At 26.7% G+C, this 16747-nt stretch overlaps 1 protein-coding gene and 1 long non-coding RNA gene across 2 annotated transcripts; one reads left to right on the forward strand and one right to left on the reverse strand.

Annotated features, from left to right (window-relative positions):
- Nucleotides 1-1777: 1777 nt before the first annotated feature.
- On the reverse strand, nucleotides 1778-12192 carry LOC129981664 (cyclin-J-like). Its single transcript, XM_056092598.1, has 5 exons — nucleotides 11879-12192; nucleotides 10125-10417; nucleotides 9223-9507; nucleotides 8204-8363; nucleotides 1778-5067 (listed from the first exon to the last, which is right to left on the reverse strand). Exons 2-5 carry the CDS (start codon nucleotides 10402-10404, stop codon nucleotides 4941-4943), a joined length of 852 nt encoding a protein of 283 aa, XP_055948573.1. The 5' UTR covers nucleotides 10405-10417; nucleotides 11879-12192; the 3' UTR covers nucleotides 1778-4940.
- Nucleotides 12193-12447: 255 nt separating this feature from the next.
- Nucleotides 12448-13421, forward strand: LOC129981595 (uncharacterized). The gene is made up of 2 exons (XR_008785329.1): nucleotides 12448-12630; nucleotides 13214-13421. It is a non-coding gene; the product is annotated as an uncharacterized LOC129981595 (long non-coding RNA).
- Nucleotides 13422-16747: the final 3326 nt, after the last annotated feature.

The following is a 16747-nucleotide window of genomic DNA, read 5'->3' on the forward strand; positions in this document are numbered from 1 at the left end:
CAAAATGCCTCAGCAATTTTCATAGAATGAAGGCGATTCAAAATAGTTAATTTTTTTCTTATCTTTTTACCATCAGAATGATTCAGGAGTATATAATTTAATGAGAAAATATCGACTGTAAGATTGAGAAAAGTTCACTGTCAAATTAATTTGCAATATAATTTGAAAAAACTGGAGATATCCACCAACTAATTCACATTTATGGTTATGTTAAGATTACTCTTTACAATGGACTATTGCATAATATATAATGCAGTGGAAAGAATGCGATTTATTCTCATGCAGTGCACTATTCTCCAAAAGATGAATTAAATAAATTCCTTTTTTTTTCTTTTGTTTATCTGTTGTTTTGATAATTTTAAAAAAGTAGCATCTCTCGGACAATATGATCAGTTATAAACTAAAGGCATGTTGATTCTTGCATAACTTCACCTCAATAACTTATAATCTTCATCTTTTAATGGCCTTTGATTCTGTTGGTGAAACAAGAAAAATAATATTGGATATAAAAGAAAAAGCTGCTGAACTTGGTGTTGAATTGATCAGGATTAGAGCTCATCAAGAGTATATTGGAGATGAAAAAGCAGATACACTAGCCAAGGAAGCTTTAAATTTAGAAACCCAAGAAATAACTTTCCATGAGTCCAAAATCCAACTCAGAAATGAGACTAGAAAATTAATAATTAAGGATTGTCAGGAGAGATGGGATAATTCCATCAAGGGGAGAACAACCAATCAGCATTTTAAAAACGTTTCTGTTCACTGAATAGAGGGCGACTTATCTTAACCAAGTATACACTGGACATGGTGTATTTTCTGTACATCAAAGTCGTTTCTTTGACAAAAGTCCAATTTGTCAGTGTGAAATCAAAGGATCTATAAATCACGTGATCAAAGCTTGTGCACTATAGCAAGAACACAGACTCAGATGGCCAAGAAATTAGATGCCTCTTGGTGTCGAAGAACTCTTAAAAATTCCACTCATTAAATCTTCTATTGGGGACATTTTGTCAAAGCTCTTGTCTTTAGTTCTCTTCTAATGTGAAACATTAACATCCTTTTTATGTATTTTTAATGTTTCCCACTTTAATATGTAATGTAAAATACAATGTCTTTTTTTCCCCTTCTATTCTTTTTTCTATATCAATATGTGTTTTCTCTAGAGGGTTCTTTGTTATTTGCAAGTGTTGTTTGTTCCTTCGTGCTACATGGGGTTGCACTTTGGTGTGGCCCTATCAAGTTTTCGGCATGTCCTCTGGCTAAGTCAAGGTATTGCTTGCATAACTTCAGCTCACAATTTATATTTCATATAATCCAATGTATCCTATTATGTAATATGTAGCCTCAATTTTGAACAAGAATTTACAACACCTTTTATTCCTCATTTTCCCTCACCATTGGAGAAAAACTATGAAAAAAATGTCATTTTTTCTTTTTCTTTTAAACATAAAAATGCCTATTTTACATACTTATCTTTTATAAACTTCTATGTAATATTTTATCCATATTGTCCGATTCTTTACCACTGTCCAATTTCATTTTTAGAATATATTTTTAGTAAATAGGAGAGAGGAATTTCAAACATACCTTTATATATTTTGGATAATGATACTAATTGTACCCTCCACACACACACACAGTTCCTGAAAACTAAGGCTTTAAAAATGAAACTGTGCCATACATAGAAATATGCTTAAATAACATATTATCTTTAAAAAATTGTTTATAAGTGTTATGGGTATTACAAAATGAAGCATTAAAAAAATTTAGTTTCAGAATATTTTATTTTATTAGTATATCATGGATTGTGCAAGACACGAGTAGTACATAATTTACAAATGTTCCAAAGCAAAGTGGAATGTATTCTTCCAATATACTTCAGTAAGGCACTGTTTGATGACTTTTTACACTTCCAAAATAAATAAAATTTCAAAATATCAAAAATATTTGTACTAAAATAAGGAAATATGTATATTATATATTAATATATCTATATATTACACTCAAGTACCCTGTTAATGATGTTCCACATTCAGTGAGCAATTCGCTTTTACAAATTTACAGAAACATTTATTTCTGGATAAGAAAAATGTTTTTTCGGCAATATATATATATTTTTTAATACAAAACAAATAAGAATTATGGACACATTTCAAAACACAATATGGAATATATGCATATAACCTCCTTGTTTATAAAATTCTTATGACAAACTATTTAAGATAATTAGATGATTTTTCAAATCAGAAATGTCCAATAAAAATATGCTATTAAAAAAAAGAAAAGAAACAGCTTTTGGCTAATATTATAAAAATAAAAAAATAAGTAATGATTCCTCTTTTAGTATATATCTTCATTTAAGTAGTAAAATTCATAAAATATACAGTTCTTTCATGAAATGACAAATGTAATCAGTTATAGCTAAACACTTGTTAGTATTCTATGAAAACTTATTAGTTATTTCATAGAATAATGATGCATAACAGGAATTTAATAATAATAATAAATAAAAAGGAAGTAATAACAAATTAGCCTCAAATTATTTAAATTAAAATTTTAACTAACTATCCCATGGCACAGTACAAAACATTAAAATGTTAATTTGAATGATGAATTTTTTCAAATACATGAGCAAAAAAAAAATGGAAGAAATAACTGAATTTTTTTTTTTATTAAGAATGTTACAAAATAATAACTTTTTTTATACGACAGTTATCATTAGGAAGTATTTTTTACAATTCATCTAGCTATCTTTCTTTACTGAATGTTATATTAATTTACTAAAGAACTTTAAATTGATTCCATCCAATACTTCACAAAATAGCGAGATATTTCATGAAAATTTAATTATACACTTCATTACTAACATACATATCAGTATCTATATTGCAAAATACAAATTTCAATAAAATCTCATTTCTCAAAAAATAATACTGATATTACAAACTAGATGGAGAAAACGATTTTGAAATAAAAATAGTACAAGTGTCCTTTAATGCAAGTGAATATTATTCAGCTCTCCACTGAAAAACATATCAAACACTAGAGCAAAACTTTTCTTAAATGATACTTATTGCTGAAGACAAAACTTCTGTAATTTCTTTTGCCTTAAAAGTTTCCATTAAACATTCTATTAAGATTTTGAACATTTCGAATCATAACATTCACAGAATGAGAAATCAAACAGTACAGTAGATGTCAAAACTTTTAACACTATTATCATGGTATGATATTCTCAAATTAAGAATTCTTGAATATATATCATAAATCATTTGTTTAATTTATGTTTGAGAGACAAACACATGCACAACTATTAAAATATTATAAATTTTATTGTTCTGATAAAATTTATCCAAACTAAAGAACAGATCAAATGACCTTTTGTAATTAGAAATCTTCAGATTGAAAAATGTTGCCAACAACAAAATCACTTCTAAACAGTTATGCAAGCTCTCTTATAAAATATTAAAACGCAAATTAGATGACTCAAATGTTACGTAACTATGATTTATTTTTATGTAATGTTCAAAGGGGGAAACAGGCAATTCTAAATTTCATGCATTAATAATATATTACATTTATTATATATATATATTCTCAATCATACATGATAATATTTTCCGCTTTTTTAACAAACCTTATTTTATATAGGTTTTCAAATATATTTATTAAAATATTACATACACGAAATCTAAAGAACCCTTTATCAATTTCATAAATATATTAATACAAATGGAATATCAAATATTTAAAAAAATGAATATAAAATATAACAAACATTTGCAAAAAAAGAGAAAAAAATAGGAAAAGGAGGAGGGATCGTACCAATTTTAATTTTTTTCCGAAACTTCTGCAAATACTACGACATTCTGATACAAAGATATAATTATATTCATACTCGGGAATCAATTTTTACATAGTTTCAAGAAGAATGTGAAATACATATTAAAAACCTTCTAAAGTAACTGTACACTTTTGCATTATGGCTAAAAAGAAAACAATATTTATATACTTTTTAATTTGAAAGACTAGTCTTAAATAAAAATATTGAGCATATACATCATACTATCAAAATTTACAAATCTAACACAGCAAAAATCAAAAATGGAATTCCAAATATAAAAGGAAAATCTCACAGAAAATAGGAATGTGCAAGTAAAAATAACTACTACTAATAGAAACATCTCAAAAAGTTAAAATTTACAAATAACAAGAGTAATTGCTGCAATTCACAACTTTTTTCATATTAACTTTGCAAGTCGTATCTTAAAAACCCCGAAATACAAACAAGCTAATTTGCATTCCAGTTATATAAGATTAAATAAAAAAAAATTCAAAAGAATTTTCTTTAGAAAAGAAAAATTATTTATCAGGTACTTTGAATAAACTTAAGTTTTACTTTGCTTGCAGTATATTCAAATAAATAAATATATATATAAGTTGGGTATGTCTATCAACATACCAAAAAAATCAAGCATGTAGTACAGATATGTCTCAAAACACAAAATATTTATACTATTTCATTGCTATTATTATATGAACTTCAGATTTTTTTTTTTTTAAATTTAAAAAATGTTCAGCATATAAAAATAGGATGCTTTATTAAATAGCAGTACAATCTATTAAGAATATTTCTTTATTTCAGTCTTCATAAAAGGTAAATAGGAACTATCGTTTAAGTAAATATATACTGTAAAAAAAACCTACGAGATTCCTTATAATATATGGAAAGCAAGTAAACTTGGTTCATTTGGCACAATATGTATGACTTTCAGAACATGTGAACTGTAAATGAAAATAAAATGAGGTAAACAGTTAAGTAGGAATCGTCTCAATATTTAGTTGATATGACTTCAGTATCAATATCACAGACAGTTTGCATTGAGGTTCAGTTTCTTAGTAAAATGCTTGAATCCTAAACTTCAAAAAAGGAAACCTATTCACGACAAAACCATGCAATCTGAAGACACTGGTGAAGAACTACCATTAGTCTTAGAACAATGTGAAGAATCCGAGGCTTTTCTTTCAGCACTCCGCTTACTCATCAGCATGTCAATGTCAAGAGCCCTAAAAGATTAAATATTATAATTTGTTAAAAGTAAACATTATAACAAAAAAAAACATTGAAAAATTCTTTATTTTCTTACATAAAAGCACTTGTAATGAAGAATGTAGCACAACTAAACTTATAAGAATAATTTTTTTAAAAATAGTATAAAGTTAAACATAATTATGGATTGATTTTAAAAAAAGAAATACAAATTTCACAAAAAAACAATAATTTGAAAATCAATTCAGAGAGAAAATTAACTAAAATGTAAACAATTTCAAGCAATAACAACAGTAACAAAAAAATGTATCTGTATTTTCATTCTTTGCAAGATACACTGTTAAGCCTTGAGTTACCAAATTTTCAATATAAAGTAGCAATGTGTGCCCTCTTACATTAATCAAAAAATTGTAAAATGCTTACAATTTAAGAGAACTAAATAACAGCAACTTAAGATTTGAAAAATTATTCACTAATTAATAATTAAACAAAATTTCTTCTGTTGCAAAATGAAGAAATTGAACACTGAAATTTCAAATATTTATTTTGAACATATTGCAATAATGTGTTTTTATAAACAAAATGGCTTTATATTAGTGTATTTTATCATGTTTCATCCACTGCTTCAAGCTAAGGAGTAGAGAAAGTGTTAATAATATTCTAGAAAATGTTAACTACCTGTCCAAAACAAGTTGAAAAGCAAAAGGTAGTCCTAATTTTTTTTTTTTTTTTTCAGCATATGAAAATAGTTTTTATTTAATGAATAACATTTAACCAAATCATTTAAATAAAACTTTTTCACTGTTCAATGATCAGTAGATATTTTGTATACTAAAAAAAAGAATCACTAAAATAAACAAAATAAAATAAAAATAAAAACATAATTATAAACAAAAATATGGCATCTCTAGTTAGACCTACCTCAGATAATTTCATATAAAGTCCCTACCAAAAATCAAGGCAATTTAACCCTCTCACTATGCAATTCTTTTATCAAAACAGATTCAAAAATTGCAATTTGTTTTCTGCCAGACATATTTGAACCCTAAAATGAACGTGCAAAATACTGCAAAACATGCTTGTATACTTCAGAGAACCATGGATAACTAATATTATCTGTTAACCCAGATTTGAATGAAACCAGAAAACCCATAATGAAAACCATCAACAGGAAAAGAGTGGGTTGCACAGCTAAACAGATGGAAAAATACATCTCCTCAGAAATCGCGGGTTGAACAAATTTTGCTATTTCTACATTCCCTGCGGAAACACAGAATAAGCAGCAAGAGGTTTAAACTACTATAAAAGTAAAAAAATCTTGGTTGAAATGTAGTTTAATGTGCCCCCGAGTATGTCGCCAATATGGTAATCCAATAAAGCGATCTTATAGTAACCCAAATGTTGTTTTGATTAGTACTTTTTATAGTGGTTGAGTTGTACATGAACTACAACTATTTTATGAAAAATGTTAAAATAATAAATATCAATTAAATATTTTAATTTTGAATTTTAATTAAAAGTTTTTTATTGTTAATAAAATATTGTAACGTGAATAAGAACAGAAAATATTTAATCTTTTGCAACACTTAACTATCGGTATGCGTTTCAAAAAACATTTGAATTATTATTTTAAGAATTCGCTTGGAACTCATTGCACTTTTTGTAATCTTTTTCTGATCTGGTGGGTTTTTTGATAATTCATTATGTTGGTAATTGTTCAAGAATGGATGTGTGATGAATGGGATGGCAGGAAATGGAAGAAAAATCCAGAATGGATGAAGAGCGAGTGCAATATATATATATATATTGCGAGTTAGGAAAAGGATTCTTGTTTGAAATTTTGTATGGAGAATGGTTTGATTACTTCTTTCTTTTCTTTTGATTATGTATTGTTCCTGTTAACCACACAGTCCTTATGTTCAATGAGCCAGAAAAGCTACTAGGATCCCCTGCTCCTGCTGCTAGCAAAGCCATAGGCTGTTTTTTTCAAGTTAAAAAAATCTGCTTGGTGCCTTCTTCAGATGCCGAAGGCATCACATGCTCTAAATTTTACCCTACTTAACAGACCAGTGCAGCTGGTTTGAAAATCTTTATTCAAAATTGTTAAGATAAGCAGTGACAGTGATATCAAAGGTTAAAAAAATAATAACTCGGATAAAACAATACTTATCAGTAAATATCATAATATTAATCATAACAGAAAGTGGTAACCATAACTGTTTTGCAGAAGTGTTAATTTTGTCCGTGATCTTTATTGGCATCCCTGGTGCAGCAAGGGATACAGTAAAGTACATCTTTACCAAAAACTATATTTATGGAAATGTTTACCATACTGCATATAAAAATGTTTTCACAGATTATTTCATAAACAAAGGCTGAATATCAAAACTTAATATAACTTGCATAATTCTTTTAACAAATAGTAAGTTTACCACTGGAATTTTTTCAACCCCACATAATGTTAAATCCTTACAATAGAATAATATCAAACCTTTTATTAGGAATTAAAACTTTATGGTTTTATATTAATCAAAAATATCCATCTAATGTAGGAATAAATATCCATAATTTTCTTTTTACTGAAATATTATGAAGTGCGAAATCAATGATTATGTTTATGTATACATTTAATATTTAAACATATTTTTATAAATATATTTTAAACTTTAAACAAACTGAATAATTACTCATGTTCAGATTTTAAATAACCAAACATTAACACAAATGGTTATAAAAGATTTTGGATTATTATAATAAAAAAATAATTTAGGTGTAACAAAAGAATTATCAGAATATTCCAAATAAGCTTAAAAATATTTAAAATATATGGCCTACCAGATCATTTTACTACTCAGATACACTTTATTAACAGCCACTCTTGTAGATAACACTCACAATACTAAAAGAAAGTGTCATATATATAATACAAATAAACTAATGCATATAATTTTTTTAACTTTTTTTTTAACTTTTTCCTTTATTTCATACAAAATCAAGAAATAAAAATTTTTTAAAAAATTACCAAATTCTTTTATGCACGGAGACACTTTTCTAAATCTATGAAGCTGAATAAACACTGGTCAATTCTTGTCACGATTTAAACTGTGATAAAGTTAAAGATTTTGGCATTTGTTACAAAAATAAGCAACTTACCTTAATAGCAATTCAACACATGGCTTCAACTGAGTGTAGTTATATGATGTTATTTTCTGCAATAGCAATGGCCAGGGAGGACTTAGTGTTAAACATACACGTGTGGAAGCAATACATGCTGCAGCAACCAAAGAGGGTGCTAGGTTAATAAATGCATGATCTAAAATTTAAAACAGAAAAATTAATTTCTACAGATAAACTTATTTTGAAGAAGGTATTCAATCTAGAAGTATATTTAATTATAACAAATGTCATACCAAGCAAATTGATTACACTGGTATTATTATCAGTAAGCAATGAAAATTTGATTGAGATTTCATTTATATAAATTTCAATCGATTTGAAGCTTAGCAATACAAGAAAATTAAAATTGTTTTTAAAATACTAGCAAAATTTGAACAGGTAACAAGCATTGTGCATCATACTTTATAATAACAAAATGCAACAAAGGAACTAAACTATTGGGCTTCAATGGTGCAATTAATGAGACAAGACAAAAACATGAAACTGACTGAGGAATTATGCAATGATATTTAATAAGTCCTAATAATAGCAATAATTAAAAGAGATCCCGAGATATACATTCCATACCAGTAATGTAGGTAACTATCAAATTTATGAATTATATCGCACATGCATAAACAAGAAAATGCTGTATTATTGTCAATATGAAAATTAGTAATAATTCTTTTACCCAAGTTAAAAATTTGCATGCTGGAAAATAACAACCAAAATTATCTTTTTAAGATTGCAGTACAGCTGTTTCAACATTAGTGAGAACGCAATAATGCCATTATTCTTCATTTATTATTTGCCAATTTAGGAGAAAAAATACTTGACTGAATATGTAAAATTACATGTATGGCTTCTTGAATCTCTTGTATATCAAATGACATACTACAATTTACAAAAGCAACAGATGTTATATAATTTTTTTTTTGTGATAAAATAAATAAAACTGTGTAAAGTAATAATGAAACAAATTATATCAATACAAAAAAAATGAAGTAAAAACTTACCCAAAATAGTCACTTCAAGGAAATAGTCTATATATTTTTGCACATACACCTTTACAAGATCATAGTTTGACAGAGGTTTGTTTTCATGTTTATCACTTTGCTGCACAGCATACAATGCATAATATTCAGCAAAATGAGCAGCTGTAGGAAACAAAACATCCCAGTTGAAGAAGTTTAAGACAGACACTTCCATCTGGACAAATTCAATCAGCTTATACTTGTTGCCCAACAGTACATTCAAATCACTATTCTTTGGTATGAGATTGTCATTTTCTTCAAGTTTAACTAAAAAGAATTAAAATTAACATATCAAAACAAATCCCAATACTTCAAGAAAAATGAATAACAAAAGAGAAAAAAAATCAGTAATGATGCAATAAGCAATTCACAGTGCTCGATTCTCACCTAATACTACTTTAAGCATATTCAATTTGTATCTACTTCTACAATAAATGAATGAGTTTAATTGAGTATTATAATCAATTTTAAGAATCATAAATTAAACACTTTTAAAAGAATAGCTTTATTTAAATTTCAAATATAAAATAAAATGATTTTTTTACAAATAACTTTATTGGCAAATAATACAATTTGTATAATTTTATACCTAATATCAACTGCTGAAAGAAAAACCTACTAAATCATTTTGACACCTTAAAAATATTCAAAATGTAATCTTATGTAAAATGATACAACACTATACATAAAAAATAATTAGAACATGGTTCTGTAAGCAAATTTTATCATGTCAAAGAAACTAATTTTAAGAAATTAAAATAAATTTTAAATAAATAGCATTTTCAAATCTTTAATCACTACATTTATTTAGTAGCACCATGTTTTAAAGAATAAATGTCAAAATAACTACAGATATTAAAAATTTACAGTAAAAAATACTCCACCTGCAACAATCAAACATCCAATAATAACCATATGTAAATGATCAAAATGAATAGTATGATTGTCCATGAAAATATCCAACAGATAAACAGCTAGATGCTGTACTGTAGTACAAAATTTCAATTTTTGACAAACTGTATCCATCCATTCTACCATTTTCTTTCTCATATGCAACTGAGGTGATTGACCTCGAAATAAGAGGCGTTTCCGCTCTTTATGGCGGAGATAATCATGAATTTCTTCAGCATAATCTCCAATCCACCACTCTTCTTCAGTTGTCATCAGAAAGCACTATCTGAAAATATGACATACAATAAATAATTTTTTCAATTATTTTTCAAACTTTTGAAATATCAAAAAATGCATTGTTTACTGTTACTATCCAATTACATCCCTCCCCCTCCCAACAATTTAGATCCCAGTGTTACGTTGAAAAAAACATATAGGAGAGAAAGAAAAAAACTACCTTAATTCATTATGCAAAAGGATATATTTTATACAATGCACAGATGGCAAATGTGGAACAAAGCACGATTGTATGAAAGGGTTGTTTTTTCTTAAATAATAACGATAATATAACGATTTCTATAAATGTGGTTAAAAAATGATTAATTGAGCAAAAAAAAAAAAAAATTTTAATTAGTTAATAATCTTGAGGTTTTTAAGAATTTAAAAGTGTTCTTTTTAACAAATAAACATCAACTCTGATAATTTTTTTTTTATGTTCATTAGTAGCCAAAATTTAAAAAAATCTAGAACATTATTCAATAACTAATTATTATTAACAAAAATTACTCAATAACTAATTATTATTAACAAAAATTATTCAATAACTGATTACAGTTTTGTATCACAGTATACAGTTTTGTTAATTATTATTAATCAACAATAACTAATAATTATCAACACACACAATAATCCAACAAATAAAACAAAGATAATTTTTTTAAACCTACAAATATTTCTAATTGAAATCATACATCAATATAAAAAAAATTGAAAACCCTATGTATGTATTTATAGTTCAATCGCCCATATATGTATTTATAATTTGTCATATGGAATCAAACAAAAAATTAGTTAATCAAACAAAAGTTTGTTAATAATTGGGGGGGAGGGAGACGTCAAATCACAAACTGCTTGATGCTTAAAAAGATTATTTTCATTAGCCGGACCTAGTCATAAAGTTCATCCTTTACAGATACATGCTAAACACAAAAATGTTGACTCAATAATTACTTTTTCTTAAGATCAATCTCTATCTTAAAATAAACACATAAAAAAACTGATTAGATAATAAGTATATCCATATGCTAAATTTTCCAAATGTAATTTATTAATATGTGTACTCAATACCTTATTACTAAATGTACATTTAATATTTAATACTAATTTAATAAAATCACTTTTTATCAGACACCATTCATTAGATGCTTGCTAGTTTGCGAAATTAGAAAAAATCATTTATATATTAACTCTCAGGCAATTTATCACTGCGGCATAGTAAAATTTGGAGTAAGAAATTCTGCACGTTCTGGTGGGTTTTTGTTTATTTACAATTTCTTTCGTTCCAAAAATTTTTAATATATATATAAAAATGCATAAAGATAATGATAAAAGTCAGATAACAGTTGCATCTGTAATACATATAAATTCGTATTAACAAAAATCTTTGTAAACAATTAGTCGTAATAAACACTTGTGATTTCTTACATTAACACAGAAACAGGAATTCAAACAGCTCATAACTACTAACCTTACACAATATATTTTCAACTTCAGAAAGGAAGAAACGAGAAATGTAGCATTTGATAGAATTTAATTCGGCTAGGTAACATTATTCTGTTTAGTTTCTTTGAGTTGATATCTACAGAAATCGAAAATTAGTAAGAAGCATGACGTAAGATATATATGTTTACAATGATGTCACAATCGAATGACTCAGAAATTTACATGTAGTATGTCGAAGAGATATGACAGAAACCGACTAGCATTCTTATCACTAATTTCAAAATCGGAGAAGTTTTCAAAACATAAAGAAACTACGAGTTCGAGTGAAGAGAAGAAACAAAAGAAAATATGCAGAAGTTGAAGTATATTCTCCAAATGCTAACGGTTGTAAAAAAAAAAAAAAAAAAAAAAGATTTGTCGTGTTGAGTGTATTTCACGCTATTCAAATACTCATAGGTATTTAAATAATTATTAAATATATTTCTACTACCTTTATAAAATGCGCTTAAGCAAATAAATTTATTTTGCCAACAGTTGAAACAAAACAGTATTAGTATCATATCGATAATTTCATCGTTCGGTAACGTTCTATCGTTTGGAAATAGACACTTCTAGAAATCGGCCTGACCATGTCAACCTAAATGAGTACAATCACAGCACAGTCTACAACAGCATCATGATTGCTGATATGAGCTTCCCTGTGATTGAACTCCGGAAGGTTGACATGAGAATGGTCATTCCTCCGCTTATTTTTTGTTTACTTTCGATATTCATATGGTAAACGTGGTTTTTAGCGCAAGCTTCAAATCTATAAAATAAATAAATCCTCTAACATATCAGTATATTCTGTTTGTTTGTTTTTTTAAATCCCACTCTAAACTTTTGGCTGTTTTCTTAAAACATTTTTGAAAGCTAATAATACAGTAGCATTCATAAGTTATTCTGAACTTACTGTTGTTTATATTCACTAAGATTTCTAAAATTGTTATAGACAATATGAAAATAATTTTAAAGAATGTCTGATACGGCATTAAAGGTTTGAAAGTATGAGGGGAAAAACATTTTCATGTCCCATCTCAAACTTATATAGGTAAACAGTAATTTAATAATACAAATTTCCCCTCTTTATTTTCCATCTATAATGTAAATAAACATGTAATTCTCTAACCAATCACAATCCAGGAAACAAACTACATAGACGGATGACAGACAAAGAGTCCATCTCTAGATTGTGTTTCGTTCTCAAACATCAATGTTTATAAATGTACCAAATATGAATGGTTTAATGTCATAGCACAAACTGTAAGGTGCTATATTTTCTTAATATAGTGCTGGGAGTTATATTGTTTTTTCTTTTAAGTTCTTACCCAAATGTTTGGAAGTTTATTTGATGATGAAAGGACGTCTGGTGTGATGACTAGCTTGCACACATTGCCAGAACCGATGCCTCCCAACCGGCGCATGAATGGCATTGAAAATCATGGGGCTACGTGTTCCCTGAACTCAGTTTTGCAAACTCTGTTATGTACTCTTGAATTCAGAGATATTAAAATATAATGGTTACTATTTATACTGTTTTCATTCGCATTTTTTCAGACAAAGTATCTAACTATGTAATTAGTGAACAAACCAAAAATAATTTTGTTCTTCTAGAGCATTGAATAATTGGCAAAAGGCTATGTAAAGCTATGAGGTTGATATATATAAGATACAGTATAGATTGACGCCAGATCCATAACTTCATAGCTTAGATATTTCAACAGATATATCAAAGATAACAGATTTCACTGATAGGATTTCTACTTCCAGATATATATTTTAAATAATCATGATTACAATAATGAAGTAAACTTGGTGATTTCTGATCTATTGACAATCTTTGAAACTTTGACAAAAATATCTGATTGTAAATTAGCATAGTTAACATTTCAAAAATATAACATGTAAAATTGTAGTATGGTTTGGTAATCTAGATATTTATTGTGTTGTCCGCTTTATTTGGGAGGTTTATTATCACTGTAAAATCCTTAATTTCCTTATTACTTCAGTAAGTACTCTATGAGGGACTAAACCGTTCTGTAAACACATTTCTTAAAGGATGCTGGGAATTTAGATTTTTTTTTTTTACATTTAGGCCAGCATTATGATTACATACACTCTCTGCCTTTCCAAACTAATCTTGTTACTGAAATATATAATTTTAAAAAAATGCTTAATTGACATCCACTTTTAAGTCCAACTGCCTATTATTCATTTTTTAAATATTTTTCTTTACTCAATCCACAATCTGTAGCATTTTTTAAGAAATAATTTCACTTTTACTCACAATAACCGCATTTTCAAATAGATAATTGAACTGAATGCTCTTCAGTAGAATTCTAAAATGTCTTAGGGGAATGATTTGTATACATTTAATTCCTATCTCATAACGTAATTTTTTTCACATGGGACATTAAAAAGAGCCCCCCCCCCTCCATCCTCTTATTTCTTTTTTCCATGCAAGATAACAGATGAAGATAAATTTCATTTAACAAAAATATGACAGGATTTTTTTTTTTAAATGACTTTAAAGTTTTTTTTTTTTTTTTTCATCCGTTTAACAGATTAGCATAACAGTCAATGAATTGTAAGCATATTTTTGGGGGAATGCTTTTCGAAATGCAATAAATTTTGTTTTACATTTTTTTTTTTTTTTTTAATTTCTTATGCATAAATTTCACTGAGATAGGCTTTCTTGAAAATCAACTAAAAATTTAGCTTCAGAGGGTAATATGGCCTTGCATGAAAAAATTTTGCTGAAAATTACAACATTTGCCAGCATATGTATAGTAGTTGATTAAATCTTTCCTTCCATCTAAGAGTATTTCAGTTTTAACCAATAAAAGAGTCCATGTTTCTTACACAGATTGTAAAGTTCAATGACAGATACATTGAATGTCACCTTTGAATACTAATCTTTCTTTACAAAGCCATGCAAGAAGCAAATTGAGATGTTCTAAAAATAACTATTCTTTTTCTTCCCATCAAAGCACACATTAACATGCTTAATATTTTTTTTTAAATAAGGACATTAAATTAATTTTTACTTGATTAAGTTAATCTCAGTTAATTCTATTAGTCAGTTTCATCTCTGTTCCTAATACTTGAAATACATATATCCACATAATTAAGTATAATTATACAAAATAGAAACAAAAATTTCATCACTTAGTGTATTATAGTATTAATTTATATATATTTCACACTATTTATATTTAAAAATGATTAAAAAAAATGACACGGAATTCTTAGTTCATACTCTTAATAAGTGATGTCTTAATTCAATTCAATACATGGCTTAAAGTTTTGATTTGTTATTCAATTTTCAGTTAATGATCATAATCTTACCTTGTATGGAATGCATTTTATAAATAAAATTATTTCAGAAAGTGAACTTATTTTTTAAAATCTTTCATTATACAAATCTAAGAATGAATATAATAAGTAAAAAAAACAATCTTTTGAAGTTAATATTTGAGGCCTAGGTTATCTATTATCATTATTCTTTATGTAAGAGTAAAAATATTATTTTTAAAATATGAGGAGCATTTTAAGATTTATTTTCAGGTTTAATTAAATTTCAAAATCCAATAAATCTTTTTAGATACTTTTTGTTATTCAATCTATATTTATTCTGCTTAATTTTATAAATACATTTCATCTTTTTTCCTACCACAATGCCTGTGGCTAACTGGGATAAACGAAATGAAATAATGAAAATAGAATTTGGAGTACTTGCTTTCATAAATTAGCAACTTCAAAATGCAAAATGTTATTTCTGAAAGCCAAATAAAATGTTTCTCTCTAATTAATAATTAGGAACGGCCTGAACACAAGCAGTAAACTCTTTGTAACCCTTATTTCTGGATTCTTTAAATTTGGTAAATTTTTGTATATGAATTATATTCCTTAAAATATAGCCTCTCTAAGATTAAAAATGTATATTATTTATAGTGTTTTATTAATGTCAATACTTTGATTAAATTATTCACAAAAAATGTGTTTAAAATTATTTATTACTTCTTTATTTTATTTTTTTCTTCTTTAAGCAAATCAAATGCTTGCTTTGTCAAATTTTTTGGTATCTTCTAAAAATACTTATTTTACCAGTAATTCTTGACATGATCTAAAAATTTTCATTTAATTACTTTCTATATTATTTATAAACATGTAATATTGTTAGTAACAAATGCTATTCACCCCACATTTATTTATCCTTTCATGACTAACTTGCTCTTTTCATTATTTTTTTAATTCATTATATTTCTATACTGATTATATACACTGTTTAAGATTATTTTTATATACACTATCATTTCTATACTGATAAAGCATGGAACATATTCTTGCAAGGGAAGGGAGATAGTTGCAATTTTAATTTATAATAAATTAATTTTTAAAAAATAACTTGTATTATGTATAACACTATTTGAAGAGCAGCAAAACTCTGATGCCCAAATTTGATGATTAAGGTGTCCCTCATAGTATATATTGGATGTAGAATAGTGTATGGTAAATAGTGGTGATTTTTTTTAACTTGAAAATCTTAGCACCTAGAAATGAGTGGGCTTCTCATTGTTCCCAGATGAATTGTAATGGCAGAATCATCATAAAAAAAAACATTTATCATGTATAACAGCTTGTTTTTCATTACATTTTATGTATGTTGCCAAAATAAGGCATGGCTTTCATTTGGTTACCAAATAATAATAAAAAATAATTGACAGCAAAATTAAATAAATACCACTTTTATAAGCAAATATTATTTTCAAAATTGTATATTTCCAGTAAAATAACATCAGGGTAAATTATGCAATACTATTTTATTCCATAAAATTAGATACACACGTAAAAA

This window comes from Argiope bruennichi, chromosome 8 (assembly GCF_947563725.1).
Source record: "Argiope bruennichi chromosome 8, qqArgBrue1.1, whole genome shotgun sequence".
NCBI lineage: Eukaryota > Metazoa > Arthropoda > Arachnida > Araneae > Araneidae > Argiope > Argiope bruennichi.